The sequence below is a fragment of the Sceloporus occidentalis genome, unplaced genomic scaffold (assembly GCF_023333645.1).
Source record: "Sceloporus occidentalis isolate IW3139 unplaced genomic scaffold, rSceOcc1.0.p SCAF_64, whole genome shotgun sequence".
NCBI lineage: Eukaryota > Metazoa > Chordata > Lepidosauria > Squamata > Phrynosomatidae > Sceloporus > Sceloporus occidentalis.
The window spans coordinates 5,558,704-5,577,570 of NW_028317044.1; the positions used below are offsets into that span (position 1 = coordinate 5,558,704).

An 18,867-nucleotide genomic window follows, 5' to 3' on the forward strand; every position below is an offset into this window, starting at 1 on the left:
AAAAGAAAATGATGCAACAAGCAGAAGCAAAGCAAAATCCACCAAGAAGACCCTCATTAGAAATAAAAACAATGGACCCTAACTGGAGGGTATTAGAAGCAATTCAAAAAATTGAAACCAACATACGACAGGAAATTAAAGATTCGAGAGATGAATTAAGACAAGACTTTAAGAGAGAGATAGAGGAACTAAAAGACACTATTAAAGGGATGCAAGAAGATGTAAAAGAAATAAAGAAGAAAACAAATAAATTGGAAATGAAAACAGAAGACTTGGAAAGAGCGACACAAGAACTAGCCTTGGTACAGATGCAAGAGAAAGATCATAATAAACTGAGAGATCTTAAAGATAGGAGGAAATGCATCAAAATTCGTGGCTTAAAAGAGAAATTTAATGAAAATCTGTATGAAAAAGTGGTGCCAGTGCTAGCAAAGCTAATTGAGTGCACACCTGAGTATCTTGACCTGGACATAGATAAAATCTTTAGAGTGAACTCTGCGGCAGCTAGAAACCAAAATTTACCCAGGGACATTGTCGTTTACTTTACGAGGGAGAGAATCAAAGATAAAATTATACAAGAAAGTTATATGAAAAAAATTACAATAGACGGAATAGAATTAAAAATCTTTAAAGATATCCCGGGCGATATTCTGCGACGGAGAAGAGACTACGCAAACCTAACAAAAGCACTACAAGAAAGAGACATAAGGTACAGATGGGAGCCGATTGAAGGAATTTCTTTCACATGGAGGCAGAGGTTTTACAAAATCGACTCTGTAGAAAAAGCGAAAGTGTTTTACAATAGATGGCTGAAAGAAGAGGAAAAATGAGTAAAGATTTGAATGAAGAACAAATGAAGAAAAAGAAAGATCAGAAGAAGAAGGAAGATCAACACACAGAGAAGAACCAAGCAAACGGAGATGACAAAGAAGAAACTCAGAAGGAATCAGAAAAAGAATCGGAAAAAGGAATAGAACCAGAAGAAGATATACAAATGTCGGGAGCTGTGGGAGGTGCCGAGCTGGAATGGGAAGACGAGACAAGATTAACGCTAGAAGATAATGAACTGTTGATTGAGTGGAAGAAAGACCGGGAAAAAGAGGAAGACAAAACCAACAAGGAAACAGAAGGAACTTAGGGTAAACAGACAAACAAATAGCTAATCAGAAATGAAGTTCCTGTCATGGAACATAAAAGGCCTAAACTCGGTGTACAAAAGGAAAATAATCTTTCATGAAATAGAAAAGCTAAATTGGGACATATGCAGTCTACAAGAAACCAGAATAAAAAAGAAAGATGAAAAATACCTTAAAAACCCAAAACTAGGAGATGTGTATATTTCAGGGGGAGGAAAGAAAAAAAATGGGGTAGCAATTTATATAAAGAACAAAATCCCAGCTAAAGAAATAATAAATGACAAAGAAGGGAGGTATATTGGATTAGAAATTGTGGTTAATGGGGAAAAAACATTGGTAGTAGGAATTTATGGTCCTACAGAAAATAAAACTAAATTTTATAAAAATTTGTGCAAGGAAATTAAAAAATTAGACTATGAGAAACATATAATAATGGGTGACTGGAATGGGGTATTAGATCCACTTATGGATAGGAAGTCAGCAAGAAAAATAAAGGACAAACAAGGTAAACTGCCTAATAGTTTTTTTGAAATGATTGATTTGTTGTCATTAGCAGATGCATGGAGATATAAAAAAGGTAACTGTAAAGATTACACTTTTTTCTCACAACCACATAATTCAGCTTCGAGAATCGACATGTTTATAATTTCGAGAAACCTATTGGAAAACATTAAAGAAACTAAAATTAAAATAAATAAGAATTCGGACCATAATCAAATCTGGCTGGAGCTGCAACAAAAAGAATTTGATTTTAGATGGAGAGTAGATGACATGCTATTGAGAGATAAAAATATTCAAAAAGAAATAAGGGAACAATTAAAATTCTTCTTTAAAGAGAACACTGAGAAAGATACTAAAATGAAAATAATCTGGGATACGGTCAAAGCAGTAATGAGAGGATATCTGATTAAGAAAAAATCAGAAAGAAACAAATCAAGAAAAGAAAGCATTAGACTGATCTCAGAGAAAATACAAGAAAAGGAAAAGGAAAAAATCAAAAACCCTAACAGTAAAAAATTAATTAAGGAAATCAAAATATTAAAGAACCAACTTAATACAAAAATGACAGATGAAATAGTCAAAAAGATGAAATTTGCTAAACAAAAATTTTTTGAACATGGAAATAAAGCAGGGAAATTCTTAGCATATAAAGTAAAAAAAATGAAGGAAGAAAGACAGATAGTAGAAATGATAGAGAATGATAAAATTATAACGGAACAATCCAAAATTAGGGAAATCTTTCTAAAGTATTATAAAAATTTATATGGAGAAAATGGGGAGGGGAAAAATAAAAAACATAAACTCGAAACATATTTAGGGAAAATAGGGAAAATCGAAATGGATGACAAAATCAAAGAAAAGATGAATCAAAAAATAACAAAAGAAGAGATAAGAGAAACCATAAGGAGAGGAAAAAAGGGTAAAGCTCCAGGTCCAGACGGATTCACTTTAAATTTTTATAAAATTTTTGAGGAAGAATTAGTTGAGCATTTAGAAAAAGTCTTTAATAATATATTATTGGAAGGAATTCCTGAAACTTGGAAAGAAGCAAATATTACTCTCATATTAAAAGAAGGGAAAGACCCAAAATACCCACAGAATTACAGACCTATATCATTACTAAATACAGACTACAAAATATTTACCACAATACTAGCAGAAAGATTAAAAATAATACTTAAAGATTGGATTAATAAAGATCAATGTGGATTCCTCCCAGGTAGGCAAGCTAAACAAAATATAAGAATTATAATTGATTTAATTGAGTATTATGAAAAAAATCCAAGCAAAGATGTGGCAATGATTTTTTTAGATGCAGAAAAAGCATTTGACAACTTGAATTGGGAATTCTTGATAAAATTAATTAAAAAATTGGAGTTAGGGGGAAATATAGTAAAGTGGATAGAAGAAATATATAAAAAACAAACAGCAAAAATATTAGTAAATGGAATAAGGACAAAAGACTGTCAAATAAATAAAGGTACTAGGCAAGGGTGTCCACTATCTCCACTACTATTTATACTATGTTTAGAAATATTATGTAACGAAATTAGGACAAATAAGACAATACAAGGATACAAATTTAAAGGGAATGAAATAAAGATCAAAGCATTTGCAGACGATATAATGTTGGTGATGGAAAACCCTTTAACAAATATACCCAAAACTATGAAAATAATAAATGAATTTGGTGAACAAGCAGGTCTAAAAATAAATAAAGAAAAATCAGCCATGATTACTTGCAATATGACTAAAAAAACCCAGAACACCCTACAAGAACTAGTCGGAATCAGAATTCAAAAAAAAGTAAAATATTTAGGAATATATATCACAAAGAAAAATAATGAATTATTCGATAATAACTATAAAGCAGGTTGGCAGGAAATAAAGAAAAACTTGGAGAAATGGTCAAAACTACAATTATCATTACTGGGGAAAATAGCCCTAATAAAAATGTCAGTTTTACCCAAAATTTTATTTTTATTTCAAAATATACCAATAATATACAATAAAAAAATCTTTACGACATGGGAAAAAGACTTAAAAAAGTTCGTGTGGGCAAGGAGGAAGGCAAGAATCAAATGGACAACAATGATGGATAGCAAGGAAAGAGGCGGCTTAGGGATCCCAAATTTTAAATTATATTTTGAAGCTTGTTGTTTAGATTGGATTACTAGTTGGACAGAACTGAAGGATGAAGACTTATTAAATTTGGAAGGTTTTAATTTGAGGTATGGTTGGCATGCATATATGTGGTGGGACAAAGTGGATCTAAATAGAGAATTCAAAGACCACATTTTAAGGAAAACACTATGGCAAGTATGGAATTTATATAAGGGAAAAGTATATAGAGCAATACCAGTTTGGGCGTCACCACATGAAGCAATATTAAAAAGAGGTAAATTAGAGGGAAAGGAGTGGATAAAATATAAGGATATCTTGAAACTAATAGATGGAAAGCTAATTCTAAAGACAAGAGAGGAAATATGCAGGGACGGACTAAATATAAACTGGTACTTATACTATCAATTAACAATGAGATATAGAATAGATGAAAAACAATTCGGAATAACCCCAAATAAAACAGAATTAGATGAGATAATATTAGACAAAGGGAAAAAGAAAATATCTAAATTCTACAAACTATTATTAAAGCTAGAATTGGAACAGGAACAAATTAAACATCATATGATAAAATGGGCGCAAAATTTAGGTAAGAATATTCAATTGGAGAAATGGGAAAGAGCGTGGGGGCAAGACCTCAAATTCACCTTATGTGCAGATATTAAGGAAAATTACTACAAAATGCTATATAGATGGTATATAACACCAAACAGATTGGCAAGAATCTACAAAAACGAAAAAAGTGAATGCTGGAAGTGTGGAAAAAGTGTAGGTAGTCTATTTCATATGTGGTGGACATGTCCCAAGGTGCACAAATTTTGGATAGAAGTACATAAAAGAATAACTAAAATACTGGAATTGAATTTTACAATGACACCGGAATTATTTTTATTAAACATAGTGGAAAATAAAGAAATCAGGAAAAAAATCAAACCCCTATTATATTTAATTACAGCGGCCAGAATTATATTAGCCAAATTTTGGAGAAGTAATGAAATACCAGAGATAGAAAATTGGATGGAAAAAAGTCTAGAAATGATAGAGATGGAAAATTTGACAAGAAAACTGAAAGAGGACACAAATGAAGAAGAAGATCAGATTTGGGAAAATCTGGAAAAAATGTATATTATGGGGAAAGCTAGTTAGTGCAAGTGTTATATATAGGATAGATGAGAGCGGGAAGATGATAAAAATCGTCCTGTTATCTGACAAGTGGAATAGAAATATATAATGTACAATCTATGACGACCAAGCTGGAGAGTGGTTATTACTAGTGAGGCAAAGGAGTGGAATGTTATTTTTTCTCTTGAGGAAAGTAGATGTTATAGCTAACATAAGGAACAAAGAGAGTAGAATAGTAAGGGGGGGGGTTTGAAGGGGGGAGGGTTCGAAGGGGAAGGTGCGAGAATATAACATGGCATGTATTAAGATATCGTTTGCCCTTTTTAATTTGTAAACAATTTTCCAATAAAGATTAAAAAAAAAATACAACAAAATATAATTTTTAGGCAAAAGAAAAATACAAAAATTGAGCAATTAAGTAAAAGTTTGAAAGAAAAAGAAAGTTTACTAATTAGAAATGCCCAAAATGAACAAGCACGTATGGAAAGTAAATTATTGAAAAACCAGATATCCTTAGAGCTGGCAGAGGAGGTAGGAAACGAACTAAGAAAGGCTAAGCTACAGTATTTTGAGAATGCAAATAAACCAGGGAAATGGTTAGCGTACAGATTAAGAAAAAGAAAGGAGGAAAGAACGATAGCAAAGATAAAAATAAATGATAAGATAGTTACCAAGCAAGAGGAGATCATAGAACATTTTAGGGAATATTATAATAAATTATACTCAAAAAGACAAGACCATCCAATCACATTAGGAGAATTCCTGAAAGAAGGGAAATTATTCAGATTTAACGAACTTCAAAAAGCAAATTTAGAAGCAGAAATTACACAAGATGAAGTAGATATGGCAATTGAGAAAAACAAAAATGGCAAATCACCTGGCCCAGACGGCTTCCCTATAGAGTTTTATAAAGTATTCAAAAAAGAAATAACCGAACCTTTAAGATTGACTATGAATAATATCTTGATAGGGAAAATGCCGGAATCATGGAAAGAATCAGAAATAATTTTAATTCCAAAAGAAGGCAAGGACAAATTAGAGATTTCAAATTATAGACCAATTTCACTTCTTAATTTGGATTATAAAATCTTTGCAACGATTATGGCCTACAGACTTAAGAATTGTTTAGAAGTATTGATAGACTCGGATCAATGTGGTTTTTTACCAAAAAGATATATGAGAAACAATATTAGATATATATTAAACATCATAGAATATTATGAAAGACATAGTGATAAAAAGTTGGGTCTGGTATTTGTGGATATGGAGAAAGCCTTCGACTCGGTCAAATGGGTGGCATTGCTAGAAATTTTGGAAAAGATTAATTGTGGATTAAATTATAGAAATTGGATTTCGCAAATTTATACAATACAAAAGGCAAAAATTAACATCAATGGAGACCTATCAAAGTTAGTTGAGATTGAGAGGGGTACAAGACAGGGGTGCCCTCTCTCACCACTTCTCTTCTTGTTAATAATGGAAACCTTGATGATTAGGATAAAAAATAATGACACAATTAAAGGTGTGGAAATTAAACAATTTGAATATAAAATCCGGGCTTTCGCAGACGACGTCGTGATAAATTTGGAAGAGCCGCAAACTAGTATGGAACCATTACTGGATCTAATTGAAGAATTCGGAGCATTTTCGGGATGTAAAATTAACAAAAATAAATCAGCACTAATAACAAAAAATGTTAGAAAAGAAGAAGAGAAGTGGTTAGAGGAGAAATCGGGAATTGCAATAAAGAAAAAAGGAAAATATTTGGGAATTTGGTTATCAAAAAAAACTAATGAATTATTTGAAAACAATTATGTCAAACTGTGGTTGGATATTAAGAAAGACTTATCGAACTGGAATAAGTTAAAACTATCGTTTATGGGTAGAATAGCTACAATAAAAATGTCTGTTCTCCCCAAAATTCTCTTTTTGTTTCAGATGATTCCTATTATTAATTCAAAGAAACCATTCGTAAATTGGGAAAGAGATATATCAAGATTCATTTGGCAGAATAAAAGACCAAGAATTAGATTGAAGCTATTGCAGGATGCCAAAGAAAGAGGAGGAATGGGATTACCGAACCTGCAATTATACTCAGAAGCTTGTAGCCTTATTTGGCTGAAAGAGTGGATGAGTTTAGAGGAGAGAAAACTTTTGGAACTAGAAGGAGAAGGGCTTAGTTATGGCTTTCATGCCTATTTAATGTATAATAAAGAAAAAGTTAACAAAATAATCAGTAATCATTGCGTGAGAAGGAATTTATTAGCGGTATGGAATAAATACAAAAGGCGGATTATGATTAAACTCCCGATGTGGCTATCACCCCATGAGGCTATATATAGAAAAGAAATGATCAGAAGGGAAAAATGGTTCAAATATAGTGAATTGACAAAAAAATATATGGGTAAAATAATAATAAAATCACAAGTAGAATTGGAACAAGAAGGATTTGATATGGGATGGTATGCATACAGAAGGATATACGAAAGAATGATGAAAGACCTAAAAGAAATTGGAGATGAAGAAAATAAGACAGATTTGGAGGCATTATTAATCAATAATCAAGAAAAGGAAATTGGGAAAATATATAAAAAACTACTAGAATGGGAAATGGAGGGAGAAGTGGTTAAAGAGACTATGACCAAATGGGCAAATTATGTGGGACATAATATACAATTGGATCAGTGGGAATTTATGTGGATTAAAGGATTGAAACACACAGCATCGCAAAACATAAAGGAAAATTGGTTTAAAATGTTCTGTCAGTGGTATTTAACCCCTGAGAGATTAGCTAACATATATAAAAACAAAAACAATCAATGCTGGAAATGTGGAGACACAACTGGGACGTTTATCCACTGCTGGTGGAGTTGCAAGAAAATAAATAACTTTTGGAAACAAATCAGAGATTTAATAGGGGAAATATTACACATCAAATTAGAACTAAAACCAGAGAGCTTTTTATTAGGACTTTTCGATAATGAAATAGAAATAAAATTTGGAAAACAATTATTTTATATGATGGCGATAGCAAGAATCTTATTGGCACAGAAATGGAAATCAAAGGTTATTCCAAAAAAAGAAGAATGGATAATAAAATTGATGGAAATTATAGAAATGGACAAATTAACACAGGTAATAAGGGATACAGCCATGGTGGATGTTGAGAAGAAAATGAATGATGAATGGCAATTGGTGTTTGAATATATGAGGAAACAATGTAAAGGAATAATACTGTAAAATAGTGATATTGATAAATTTGATGATAGATTGTACTGAATTGTTAATAATTTGTATGTTGATTATCTGCTGAAGAAGCGTAGTATACACAATGAAGTAATTGTAATAAGATAGAGAAAGTGAAGTATTTAAAAATGGAGAATGTACTTAGGAAAACTCTTAGTATAGAATAGATCAAATAGAACATATATAAGAGATACAAGAACATTATAATTCAAGCAAAGAGGATGGAAGTCTCAGGATGTGTGAGAATGAGTTAGAGTTGTATGATAGATGATAGTTTAGATGTAGAGGTAATTAGGCGATAGTAGATGATAAGAGGGTAAATTGAGTTCCTTTTTCTTTTCTTTTCTTTCTTTTTTTTATTCTCGTTAGTAGGTATAGGGGGTCGGGGGAGGGAAAGGGGGGTGAGGAATACGTAGAATAAATGACTTGGGAGGGGAAGGGTAGGGGTGGATGCCATGTTTGTGTATGTTTTTCGGACTGTATATACTTGTATTGTTTGCATTAAAATTTAATTAAAATAAAATAATTAAAAAAAAAAAGGAAGGAAACTCATTTGGATCAGTGATATTTTTCCTAATAGAGATAAGTGTAATTTCACCCATATTTCTAGGTCTTTTCTGATTTCCTTCCTTATTGTCTCATAGTTATTGTGAAACTGATCTGCGTTTTTATTGGTGAAATTTATTCCTAGATATTTAACTTTCTTTCCCACTTTAAATCCACTAATTTCTTCCAGGATTTGTTCTTCCTTTCCTCCATATTTTTTGTTGTTGTTTTGTCTCTGTTTACTTTTAGTCCCGAAACATATTCCAATTCCAGTATTACATCCATCAATTCCCTTATGCTCTTTTCTGGGTTCTCCAGGGAATACAAAATGTTGTCTGCAAAGACTCTCATTTTAAACTCAATGTATGTTAATTTTTATTCTATTGATCTTATTTTCTAATCTTATCCTATTATTCACGCTTCAAGGATCAGAATGAACAAAAGGGGTGATAGTGGGAAAGCTTGCCTTGTACCTTTAGAAATCTTAAATTCTTCTTCTTCTTTTTATAGTTAACAGTTTGGCTCTTTGATCTTTATACATTGCCCCTATCTTAAATAAGAAGCTACTATTTCGATTATTTCAAGTGTCGCAAATGACATATCCCATCCTATGTTATCGAAGGCCTTTTCTAAATCGACAAAGTGCAAATTTTTTTCCGTTGTGCCTTTCTAAATATTCAATTATATTTAAGACGTTTCGTATGTTATCACTGAGTTGTCTGTGGGGGAGAAATCCCGATTAGTCCTTGTGAATCCAGTCTTTAAGAACCTTTTTGAGTCTATCATAGAGAATAATTTATAATCCATATTTAATAAGGAAATTAGCCTATAGCTCTTTACCTCAGTTGCATCTATATCTTCTTTTAACCGCAAAGTTATATTAGCTTCTTTCCATGTTTCAGGATAATGGTTTCCTTTGATGGCATTTATCGTTAATTTGAGTGGTGTTAACAGTCGATCCTCAAATACTTTATGATAACTGGCGATGAAGCCATCATTCCTGGTGTTTTCCCTTTTTTCCCTTTTTCTTATTACTTCCATGATTTCTGCTGTTGTCATCGGTCCATTTAATATAGTTCTTTGTTGGTCTGAAAGTGGCTTTAAGTTAGCTTTTCTCAAAAACTCCTCTATTTTGGCTCTAGACGTTTGAGATCCTTTATATAATTTAGCATAGAATTTTTGGAAGACCTTCTTAATTTTATTTTGGCCAGATGTTAATGTCGAATCTTTATTTATTTCCGTAATCGTGTTTCGTTGTTTCAACTTCCTTATTTTATTGGCAAGCCATCTTCCTGGCTTGTTTGCTGGTTCAAAACTCCTTTGTTTTAGATATCTAATTTATGCTTCTTCTGTATAGGTTTATGAGGGAAGATTGCATCCTGGTCTATGCTAATTTTGGGGATGTGAAGACCTATGGAAATTCATTTTATAAACCCAGTGAAACAAATATCTCACAAAGCTCTAGTAAACAACATGTACACACACAGTCCCCACACAAAGGACTCACTGGCGCACTGTGCGTCTGGGGTCTGGAAATACAACTTCCACCTTCTGGGAGGACAATGCTGCCAGAGACTGCATTTGGGGCTTTATACCTGCAAAGCATGGCTCACTCTCTCAACTGCAACCCTTCCACACAATCCTGGACTGAAACATTTAAACAAAGGTCCTCTTTCAGCTCCAGGAATAAAGGCCTACCTTCACTGCAAAGACCCTGATTCCTGCAGCCCTCTCCTGCAGTCCTTTATTGCCGGAGCTTCCCTGGGTCAGAGGCTGTCTCCTCAACCATAGAGAAGGGTTGCTCTGAGTGCGAAGGAGGAGGAGGTCCACAGGGCTGAGGAAGGAAAGGCAATGGGGAAAGGTCAGTGCCAATGGCCATGGAGAGCAGAAGGTGGCAATGCCTAGGAAACCCCTCTGAGTCCCAGCCATTCTAGGAATGAGTGGCAGGAGTGAGTCCAGGGGGCTGAGGGGGTCTCCTTTCCCAAAGTGGGGTGGAAAGAACTGGTTCCCATGGGACTGTAGACCTCCATGACCTGTGAGCAAATCTATGGGAGACGCTGCCTCAAAGAGCATTGGAGGAGTCTCTGGCTGGATGGCCATCTCTTCAGAGGACTTGGAGGGCAGAATGGGGCTGACTGTTTGGCCCTTGGGGCTCCCTTCCAGCCCTAGGAGCCTACGAAGCCTACCTTACAAGGCTGTTGTGGGAGTTAATCACAAGACAATTACTACACAAGAATGGCCACCTTTTAGCAGCTTACAATAAAAATATCCATACAATACAATAAAAACAAGTTTCATGATCTGCCAAACCCTAACCCTAACACTCCCATCCAAAACAAAATGCCATTAAATTACTGGATAGTTATTTAAAATTATTGGACAGTTATTGAAACAGTTATTAAAAACAGGGATAGTAGTCAAAGCCCAATGTTTGTGAAGAATAATGATAATAAGGCTTGTATTAAAACTATCCTCCCCATTTCTGATCCCTTTTAAAACCCATGTTCCCCAGAAGGAGCAGAGCTGTGTAATATGAAAACCCTCTCTGAAAAGAGACACAAAAGACACACAAAGGGACACACTTCCTTCCTTTTGGCCCCAAAAGCCTGGCCTCCTCCTGGCTCTGGAGCCGCAGGAGAGAAAGAGAGGCCTCTGCTCAACTAAGTCACAAGCAGCACAAAATGGCCTCCGGAGCACAAAATGGCCTCCGGAACACAAAATGGCCTCCGGAACACAAAATGGCCTCTGGAACACAAAATGGCCTCCGGAACACAAAATGGCCTCCAGCACACAAAATGGCCTCCGGAACACAAAATGGCCTCCGGAACACAAAATGGCCTCCGGAACACAAAATGGCCTCCAGCACACAAAATGGCCTCCAGCACACAAAATGGCCTCCGGGACACAAAATGGCCGCCTCTGGCTCAGTGCATGGCAGTTTGAGGCCTTCAGGGAAGCCATAATGGAGGATGAAAGGGCCCCAAAGTCGGAAGGGACCCCAAACAGGATTTCCAAACCTTATCAACACTTAAAATGCCAAGCCAAAAGAACATTCCTAGAGTTCCATAGGACAGAGCCATGGCCATTACGGTGGGGCACATCAAGAACGCCCAGGAAGGTGGCATTAATGATGATTAATGTGTGGCAGCAGCTCCATCCTCTGCCCCGCAGGCCTGATATCATCATCATCATCATCATCATCATCATCATCATCATCATCATCATCATCATCACTACAGCATGAGAGCCACCATTAAAAGCATTAAAATCCCTTTTGGGGAGTCCCACTCTCCCACCTTCAGAGAGAGTGGCCCATGCCTAGAAGGACTGCTGGGCCTCCTTCCTCCCCACGTTAGTGGCAGTGGCCAAAGGAAAGCATCAGCAGCAGTAGACCCAAGCCAGGCCCAGCCAGCCCTCAGTGCAGCAGTGAAGCCTAGTGGTTCCAGGCCTTGTCTCTCTGCTGACCCTCCCTGTCTGTCTGTCTCTCTCTTTCTCTCTAGGACACTCTGCTCCTCTCCTCGCTCACTCTTCCACGCATAGAGCTAAATAGAGAAGCTGAAGCTCCGCCTCTTCTCGAGGCTGGCCAATGGGGGCAGAGCAGCTAGAAGACCCTGCCCCTGCCTGCCCCAGACTCACATTTTGCATTCTGGCATCCATTTTGTTTTCTGGTAGCCATTTTGTTTTCTGGCAGCCATTTTGTTTTCTGGCAGCCATTTTGTTTTCTGGCAGCCATTTTGTGTGCTGCTTGTGACTGTGGGGAATAATGTTCCAGAACCTCCTCTGACCATTGGCTTCTCTTTCTCTCCCTGAAGCTTTAGAGTGATAAAGAAACCAGGCTCCTTGGGTCAAAAGGAAGGAAGTGTGTCCCTTTGTTGTCTTTTGTGTCTCTTTTCAGAGAGGGTTTTCATATTACACAGCTCTGCTCCTTCTGGGGAACATGGGTTTTAAAAGGGATCAGAAATGGGGAGGATAGTATTAATACAAGCCTGATTCTTCTTCTTCACAAACATTGGGCTTTGGCTTCTAAGAGGAAGACTGCCCCCTCATAGAAAAAAGGCCAAAAGCAGCTCCTTTGGGAGGTTTTAAAATCCTCCCCAGTTTTCTTACTCACTAAGAGATTTTTACTCATGAAGGAAGTTGACAAAGCAGACCATCTCACATTACCAAGAATAAAACAAACAAATATAGACACAAAGAAACAACAACAAAAGTAAGGATTAGACAGAAAAAAGAGCTTATTTTTGAAAGTAAAACCATGATTAAGAGGGTAAAGACCAGACTTGGGTGCTTCGACCCTTTTACAACCAGCTCAGGCTGTATCTGCACTGCAGAAATATTCCAGTTCGAAACTGTGTTAACTCTCCTGGCTCCTTCCTGTGGAATCCTGGGATTTGTAGTTTCTTGCGGCACCAGAGATCCAGAGCCACCCCAAGGCAAGGCTCTCCAGGGCTCTCTTGGCCCTCCTTTGCTTGCGAATACTGACTATCTCAGGGAGTCTCTATATTAGAGCATCAGGAAAACTTTTGGGTATTCTTAAGGCTGGGAAATCCTGTTTGGGGTCACTTCTGACTTTAGGGATGTTACATCCTCTATTATGGGTTTCTTGAAGGCCTCAAACTGCCAACTGCAAAGAGCTGAGGCTGGGGCAGCCATTTTGTGTTCTGGCAGCCATTTTGTGGTCCAGCGGCCATTTTGAGACTGGCCCATTGTGACCTCAGTCTGATGCTCCTTACCTGAAGGATTGCGACTGGCCCATTGTGACTTCTGGCTCATGCATCTTACCTGAATAACTGAGACTGGCTCATTGTGATCTCAGCCTAAAGTTCCTTGCCTTAAAGATTGAAATGGGACTATGATCAGTTAAGGTGCTCTTTACCTGGATTGAGAATGGCCCATTGTGACCTAAGGCTGATGCTCCTTCCCTCATGCATTGAGTCTGCACATTTTGATTTCAGGCTGGTGCTCCTTACCTGAAGCATTGAGGCTGTCCCATTGTGATCTCAGAATCATAGAATCCTGGAATCATAGAGTTGGAAGAGACCACTAGGGCCATCCAGTCCTACCCCGCCATGCAGGAACTCTCAATCAAAGCATCCCTGACAGATGGCCATCCAGCCTCTGTTTGAAGACTTCTAAGGAAGGAGACTCTATCACCCTCCGAGGGAGTTTGTTCCACTGTCGAACAGCCCTTACTGTCAGGAAGTTCCTCCTAATGTTGAGGTGGAATCTCTATTCCTAGAGCTTCCATCCACTGCTCCAAGTCCTGTTTTCTGGAGCAGCAGAAAACAAGCTTGCTCCCTCCTCAATGTGACACCCCATCAAATAGTTAAACAGGGCTATCATATCACCTCTTAACCTTCCCTTCTCCAGATTAAACATACCCAGCTCCCTGGGTAGTTCCTCATAGGGCATGGTTTAGTATAGGTGTTATATGGTCACATCTAGATCTTCCAGTGACCACTCTGGCTGCCATATTTTGGATTAGTTGAACTTTCCGGACTTAATACAAGGGTAGCCCTATGTAGAGCACATTACAGAAGTCAAGACGTGAGGTTACCAGCGCATGCACCATAGTGTTTAGGTCTTCAGGTTCCAAGAAGGGACGCAGTTGGCGTATCAACCAAAGCTGATAACAGGCACTCTTGGCCATCCTATCTATCTGAGCTGACATCTGGAGCAACGGATTCAAGAGCACCCCTAAACTGCAAAGACAGTCCTTTAGGGGAAGTGTGACTCCATCCAGGACCGGTTAACAGACCTCCATACCGAGAATAGGACCTCCAACAATACACACCTCCGTTTAATCTGAATTCAGTTTCAATCTGTTTTTCCTCATCCAGCCCATTACTGCTTCAAGACATTCATTGAGAGGGAGATGCCTTCTTTAGTTGACACTAAGATACCTCTGGATGTCATGAGCATACAGAAAGCACCCGCCCCATGCCTCCGGATGAACTCTCTTGGCGGTTTGATGTAGATGTTGACTAGCATTGGGGATAGGATGGCACCCTGGAGAATGCTGCATTTAAGATCCCTCATAGAGGAGCAACTGTCCCCAAGCATCTCCATCTGGAATGTGCGGGAGAAATAGGACCGGAAGCATTGCAATGCAGTGTCCCCGATCCCCAATTCCCTCAGGAGTTCCAGAAGGATGACATGGTCAATAGTATCAAAAGCCACTGAGAGGCCCAAAAGCATCAACAGGGTCACACTTCCACTGTCGATACTCAAGCGGAGATCATCTAAGGTAACCATAGCAATCTTGACTCTGGATCCCATCCTGAAGCCAGGTTGAAATGGATCTAGGTAATCTGTTTCATCCAAGACTGTTTGGAGTTGAAGAGAAATGGAAGACGGGAGACCGCTCTGTAATTCTTCATGTCCAAGGGATCTGGGGAGGGCTTTTTCAGAAGCAGCCGTATCACTGCTTCTTTTAAGCAAGATGGAAAATAGCCCTCCCTAAGAGATGCATCTATGATATATCTCAGGTGAGTCCTCAAAGCATCTCCTCCTTGGATGACCAGCCATGAAAGGCAAGGGTTGAGAGGGCAAGTTGTCTTCTTCACACTTCCAAGGAGCTTGTCCTCACAGATTCACAATGATCCAGTATGATCTTATTCACAGAGTCACTGGAATGTCTTTACTGTTTTTATTGTTGAGGTATGGAGCAGCATTGAAAATGTTCAGATGTGGCAGAGAAGCTAATGGACACTCGCTGCTCTTAACCAGGAATTGGTTGCCGCTGTGGCTCCAGACAGCAGGGGATTGTCCAAGATTGTGGCGGAGTGTGCCAGAGAGCAGCACATAGCACTTGTGTAAATATGCTGTGACATCTGGAATGATGGACAGTAATCCAGGTAACACAGGAAATTGTACAGGAAGGGGTTGAGCTAGATTGCCACATGGCAAAAGTGTATATAAGCTCAGATCATCATTGTACAGTGTGGGTTTTGTAATTGGTGGATGGGGTTGGTCTAGCTCTCGTGTATGTTTTGCAACCAAAAATAAAGAGTGCCTCTTGGAGAAAAGCCAGCCTACGGTGCTTTAATCTAGCAGTTGTGTTTCCTGGCAAAGCTCCAGTCTGCCAGTTTGTCTATCTACTCACAAGCTTCCAAGATTGCTCTGAGTTCACCTCTGCATTTTCTCCCAACATTTATACTCTCATTGTTTAATCCAGTTTTAGTACTGGGATCGGGGGGGGGGGGATTGATTTCTTTTGGATTTTATTGTAACCTCGATGTATTTTATTGTTGAAACCAGCACAGATTCTCCTTCATAGAGCGGGCTAGAAATAAATCTTTTCTTATTATATTATGCTGGCATCCAAGTCGGCTCGTATCTCGTGTGTGTGTTTGCCTTTGCTGTTCTTATGGCTGGGAATGGAGCTGAGGAATGAGGAGAGAAGAAAGGGTCCGTTTTGTGCAAATTCACAACTTCTGCGCATCAAAGAGTCCAGTCTGTTGAAATAGCAAAGAACTTTATTAAAACACATAGTCAGAAATTCAGTGTTTAAGCTAGAACTGCCCTCCCCAAGCCAAAGAATATATTGAAACCCCCAAACCTAAAACTCCACCTTCTACCAAACCTAGCCCCCACCTACAATTCCCACCATCTATCCCCCACTTTGCCATCCCTCTCACACGCACAATCTCTCCCTGCCCCAGACATTCGAAGAAACTGGATCCCTTTCTGTTACTACAGGTCCCCAACTTTCTTCAGCCAACATCCCACAAATTCCCAATGCTATCCTTGCTATTCTAGCCAGCCGCAACAAACCCCAGCCCCCCATCTAACTAACCTAAACCACGACCCATAATCCCCCGCCAAATTTATAACCCAAAGCAATTATCTATACTAGTAGCAATTAAAACCTAAACTTTACTAAACATAACTTTAAAACATAAACAGACATATGGACAGAGAAACTGTGCAAATAAATTCATATGGGCTTTTTAGCACCGCTGGATGGAAAAAATATTTTTGTATTCCACCTTTACAAAAATAATGTTCATTCACTTCGTGGGTTTGTGTGGCTTCTCTCCTGTGCTGCCTCTCTGGTGACTGAATAGGCCTGACCTCCGAGAAAAGCATTTTCCTCACTGCTGGCATTTGTATGGCTTCTCTCCTGTGTGGATTCTTTTGTGTGACACTAGGTGGGACTGCTGAGAAAAACATTTCCCACAATGCTGGCATTTGTATGGCTTCTCTCCTGTGTGGATTCTTTTGTGTGACACTAGGTGGGACTGCTGAGAAAAACATTTCCCACAATGCTGGCATTTGTATGGCTTCTCTCCGGTGTGGATTCTCTGATGTCTCACTAAGTCTCCCTTCAAATAAAAACATTTCCCACAATGCTGGCATTTGTATGGCTTCTCTCCTGTGTGGATTCTTTTGTGTGACACTAGGTAAGACTGCTGAGAAAAACATTTCCCACAATGCTGGCATTTGTATGGCTTCTCTCCGGTGTGGATTCGCTGGTGTCTCACTAAGTTTACCTTCAAAGAAAAGCATTTCCCACAATGCTGGCATTTGTATGGCTTCTCTCCTGTGTGGATTTGCTGGTGTCTCACTAAGTTTACCTTCAAAGAAAAGCATTTTCCACACTGCTGGCATTTGTATGGCTTCTCTCCTGTGTGGACTCTCTGGTGTCTTGCTCAGTCTCTCTTTGAAGAAAAACATGTTCCACAATGCTGGCATTTGTGTGGCTTTTCTCTTGTGTGGACTCTCTGGTGTGTCAGTAGGTTTGACTGCCGAGAAAAACATGTTCCACAATGCTGGCATTTGTATGGCTTCTCTCCTGTGTGGATTCTTTTGTGTGTCACTAGGTAGGACTGCTGAGAAAAACATTTCCCACAATGCTGGCATTTGTATGGCTTCTCTCCTGTGTGGACTCTCTGATGTGCCACTAGGACTGACTTCAAACAAAAACATTTCCCACACTGTTGGCATTTGTATGGCTTCTCTCCGGTGTGGACTCTCCGATGCATGAGAAGGATCGACTTGTATGCAAAATGTTTCCCACAATGCTGGCAGTTGTATGGCTTCTCTGATGTGTGGACTCTCTCATGACTGACAAGTTCTTCTGTAAAGAAGGAAAATAATACTGAATATCAGAGTTAAGAGAGGAAAGTGTTAGCCCAAGATTTAGCCCTACTTTCATACCTCCCTATTTGATATTAAATTAATAAAGTTGGGGTGGGTGACCTGAGCAGGACCCTGTCGCAGATGCCCCAAATCCATGAAACGATTATATCCTTATCCACAGGAGCTGGCAAGGAAGAGATTGTGGGGGAACTACCTTGAGGTAATCAGTTGAAGCAGATAGTCATACAGACTGTTGAAAAAAGATTCCTTTAAACATGTGTAAAATATTTGGATTGAAAAGTGGCATCATATCCTGTGAGACGGCCAGAGAGTCCTGAGTCAGAGCACATGGCGTGATGCAAGCCAACTGCAGAGGACGCTTCATGCTGTGTGGCACCAGGAGATGGATCACAACCAATACACAATACAGGACACATGTGGATTGCTGTGGATAGGATTGGATTGGAGTTGTGTACAGAAGAGATGGTGAACATGATGGAAGTCAGAGAGGAGAGCTTGCAAATATTTTGATTATATTGCAACTCAAGATAGAGAACCTCCAAAGATTCGGATGAAATCAACTGTGTCTGTGACTTATTTTTAAGTGTGAAATGTGGCCAGTGCATTGCCAATACCTGTATCTGGAACGTTGTTTCCATACTGTGCTATGTTATTGTTGAGCTGCATCTGGGAGCATCATGCTCACATTGCGCTGTATATTGGCTTGTGAACGGGACTGGAATTCAGAGCCAACAAGGACCTGAGGATCGGTGTGGTAATCCCTTATGTCTGAGGTATTTGCACCAAGCACCCATTGCATTCAATTTGATTTTGGACCATATTTTCCCCACCCAGGAAACTTTCTAAAACGATTTAAACTTTATAGAAAACTCGGGTTCTGCCCACTAGCAACCATTTCAGTATAAATATTGCAGTCCAGTTGCAGACAGACACTCTGTTGGTTTACATTGCTAAACCCCTCACTACACTCGCCAGCTCCACTTGCCATGGGAGTTACTGACTTCTCTCCCCATTGTGGACCCTCAGCAATTGGAATCAAGTTCTGTCTAGGTTACGTATTACCATTAGCAAATCCTAACATCTATTC

The 18,867-nt window shown here is 38.4% G+C and overlaps 1 protein-coding gene across 1 annotated transcript in view; it reads right to left on the bottom strand.

Moving 5' to 3' along the window:
- Window positions 1–2,016: 2,016 nt before the first annotated feature.
- LOC149287157 (putative zinc finger protein 75C) overlaps window positions 2,017–18,867 on the bottom strand; it is a 36,331-nt gene continuing 19,480 nt past the window's right edge. The window contains exons 4-5 of the mRNA XM_089493522.1: window positions 17,614–17,757; window positions 2,017–2,039 (exon numbers count right to left, since the gene is read on the bottom strand). Coding sequence (XP_089349648.1) covers window positions 2,017–2,039; window positions 17,614–17,757 — 167 coding nt within the window. The remainder of the gene's footprint in view (window positions 2,040–17,613; window positions 17,758–18,867) is intronic.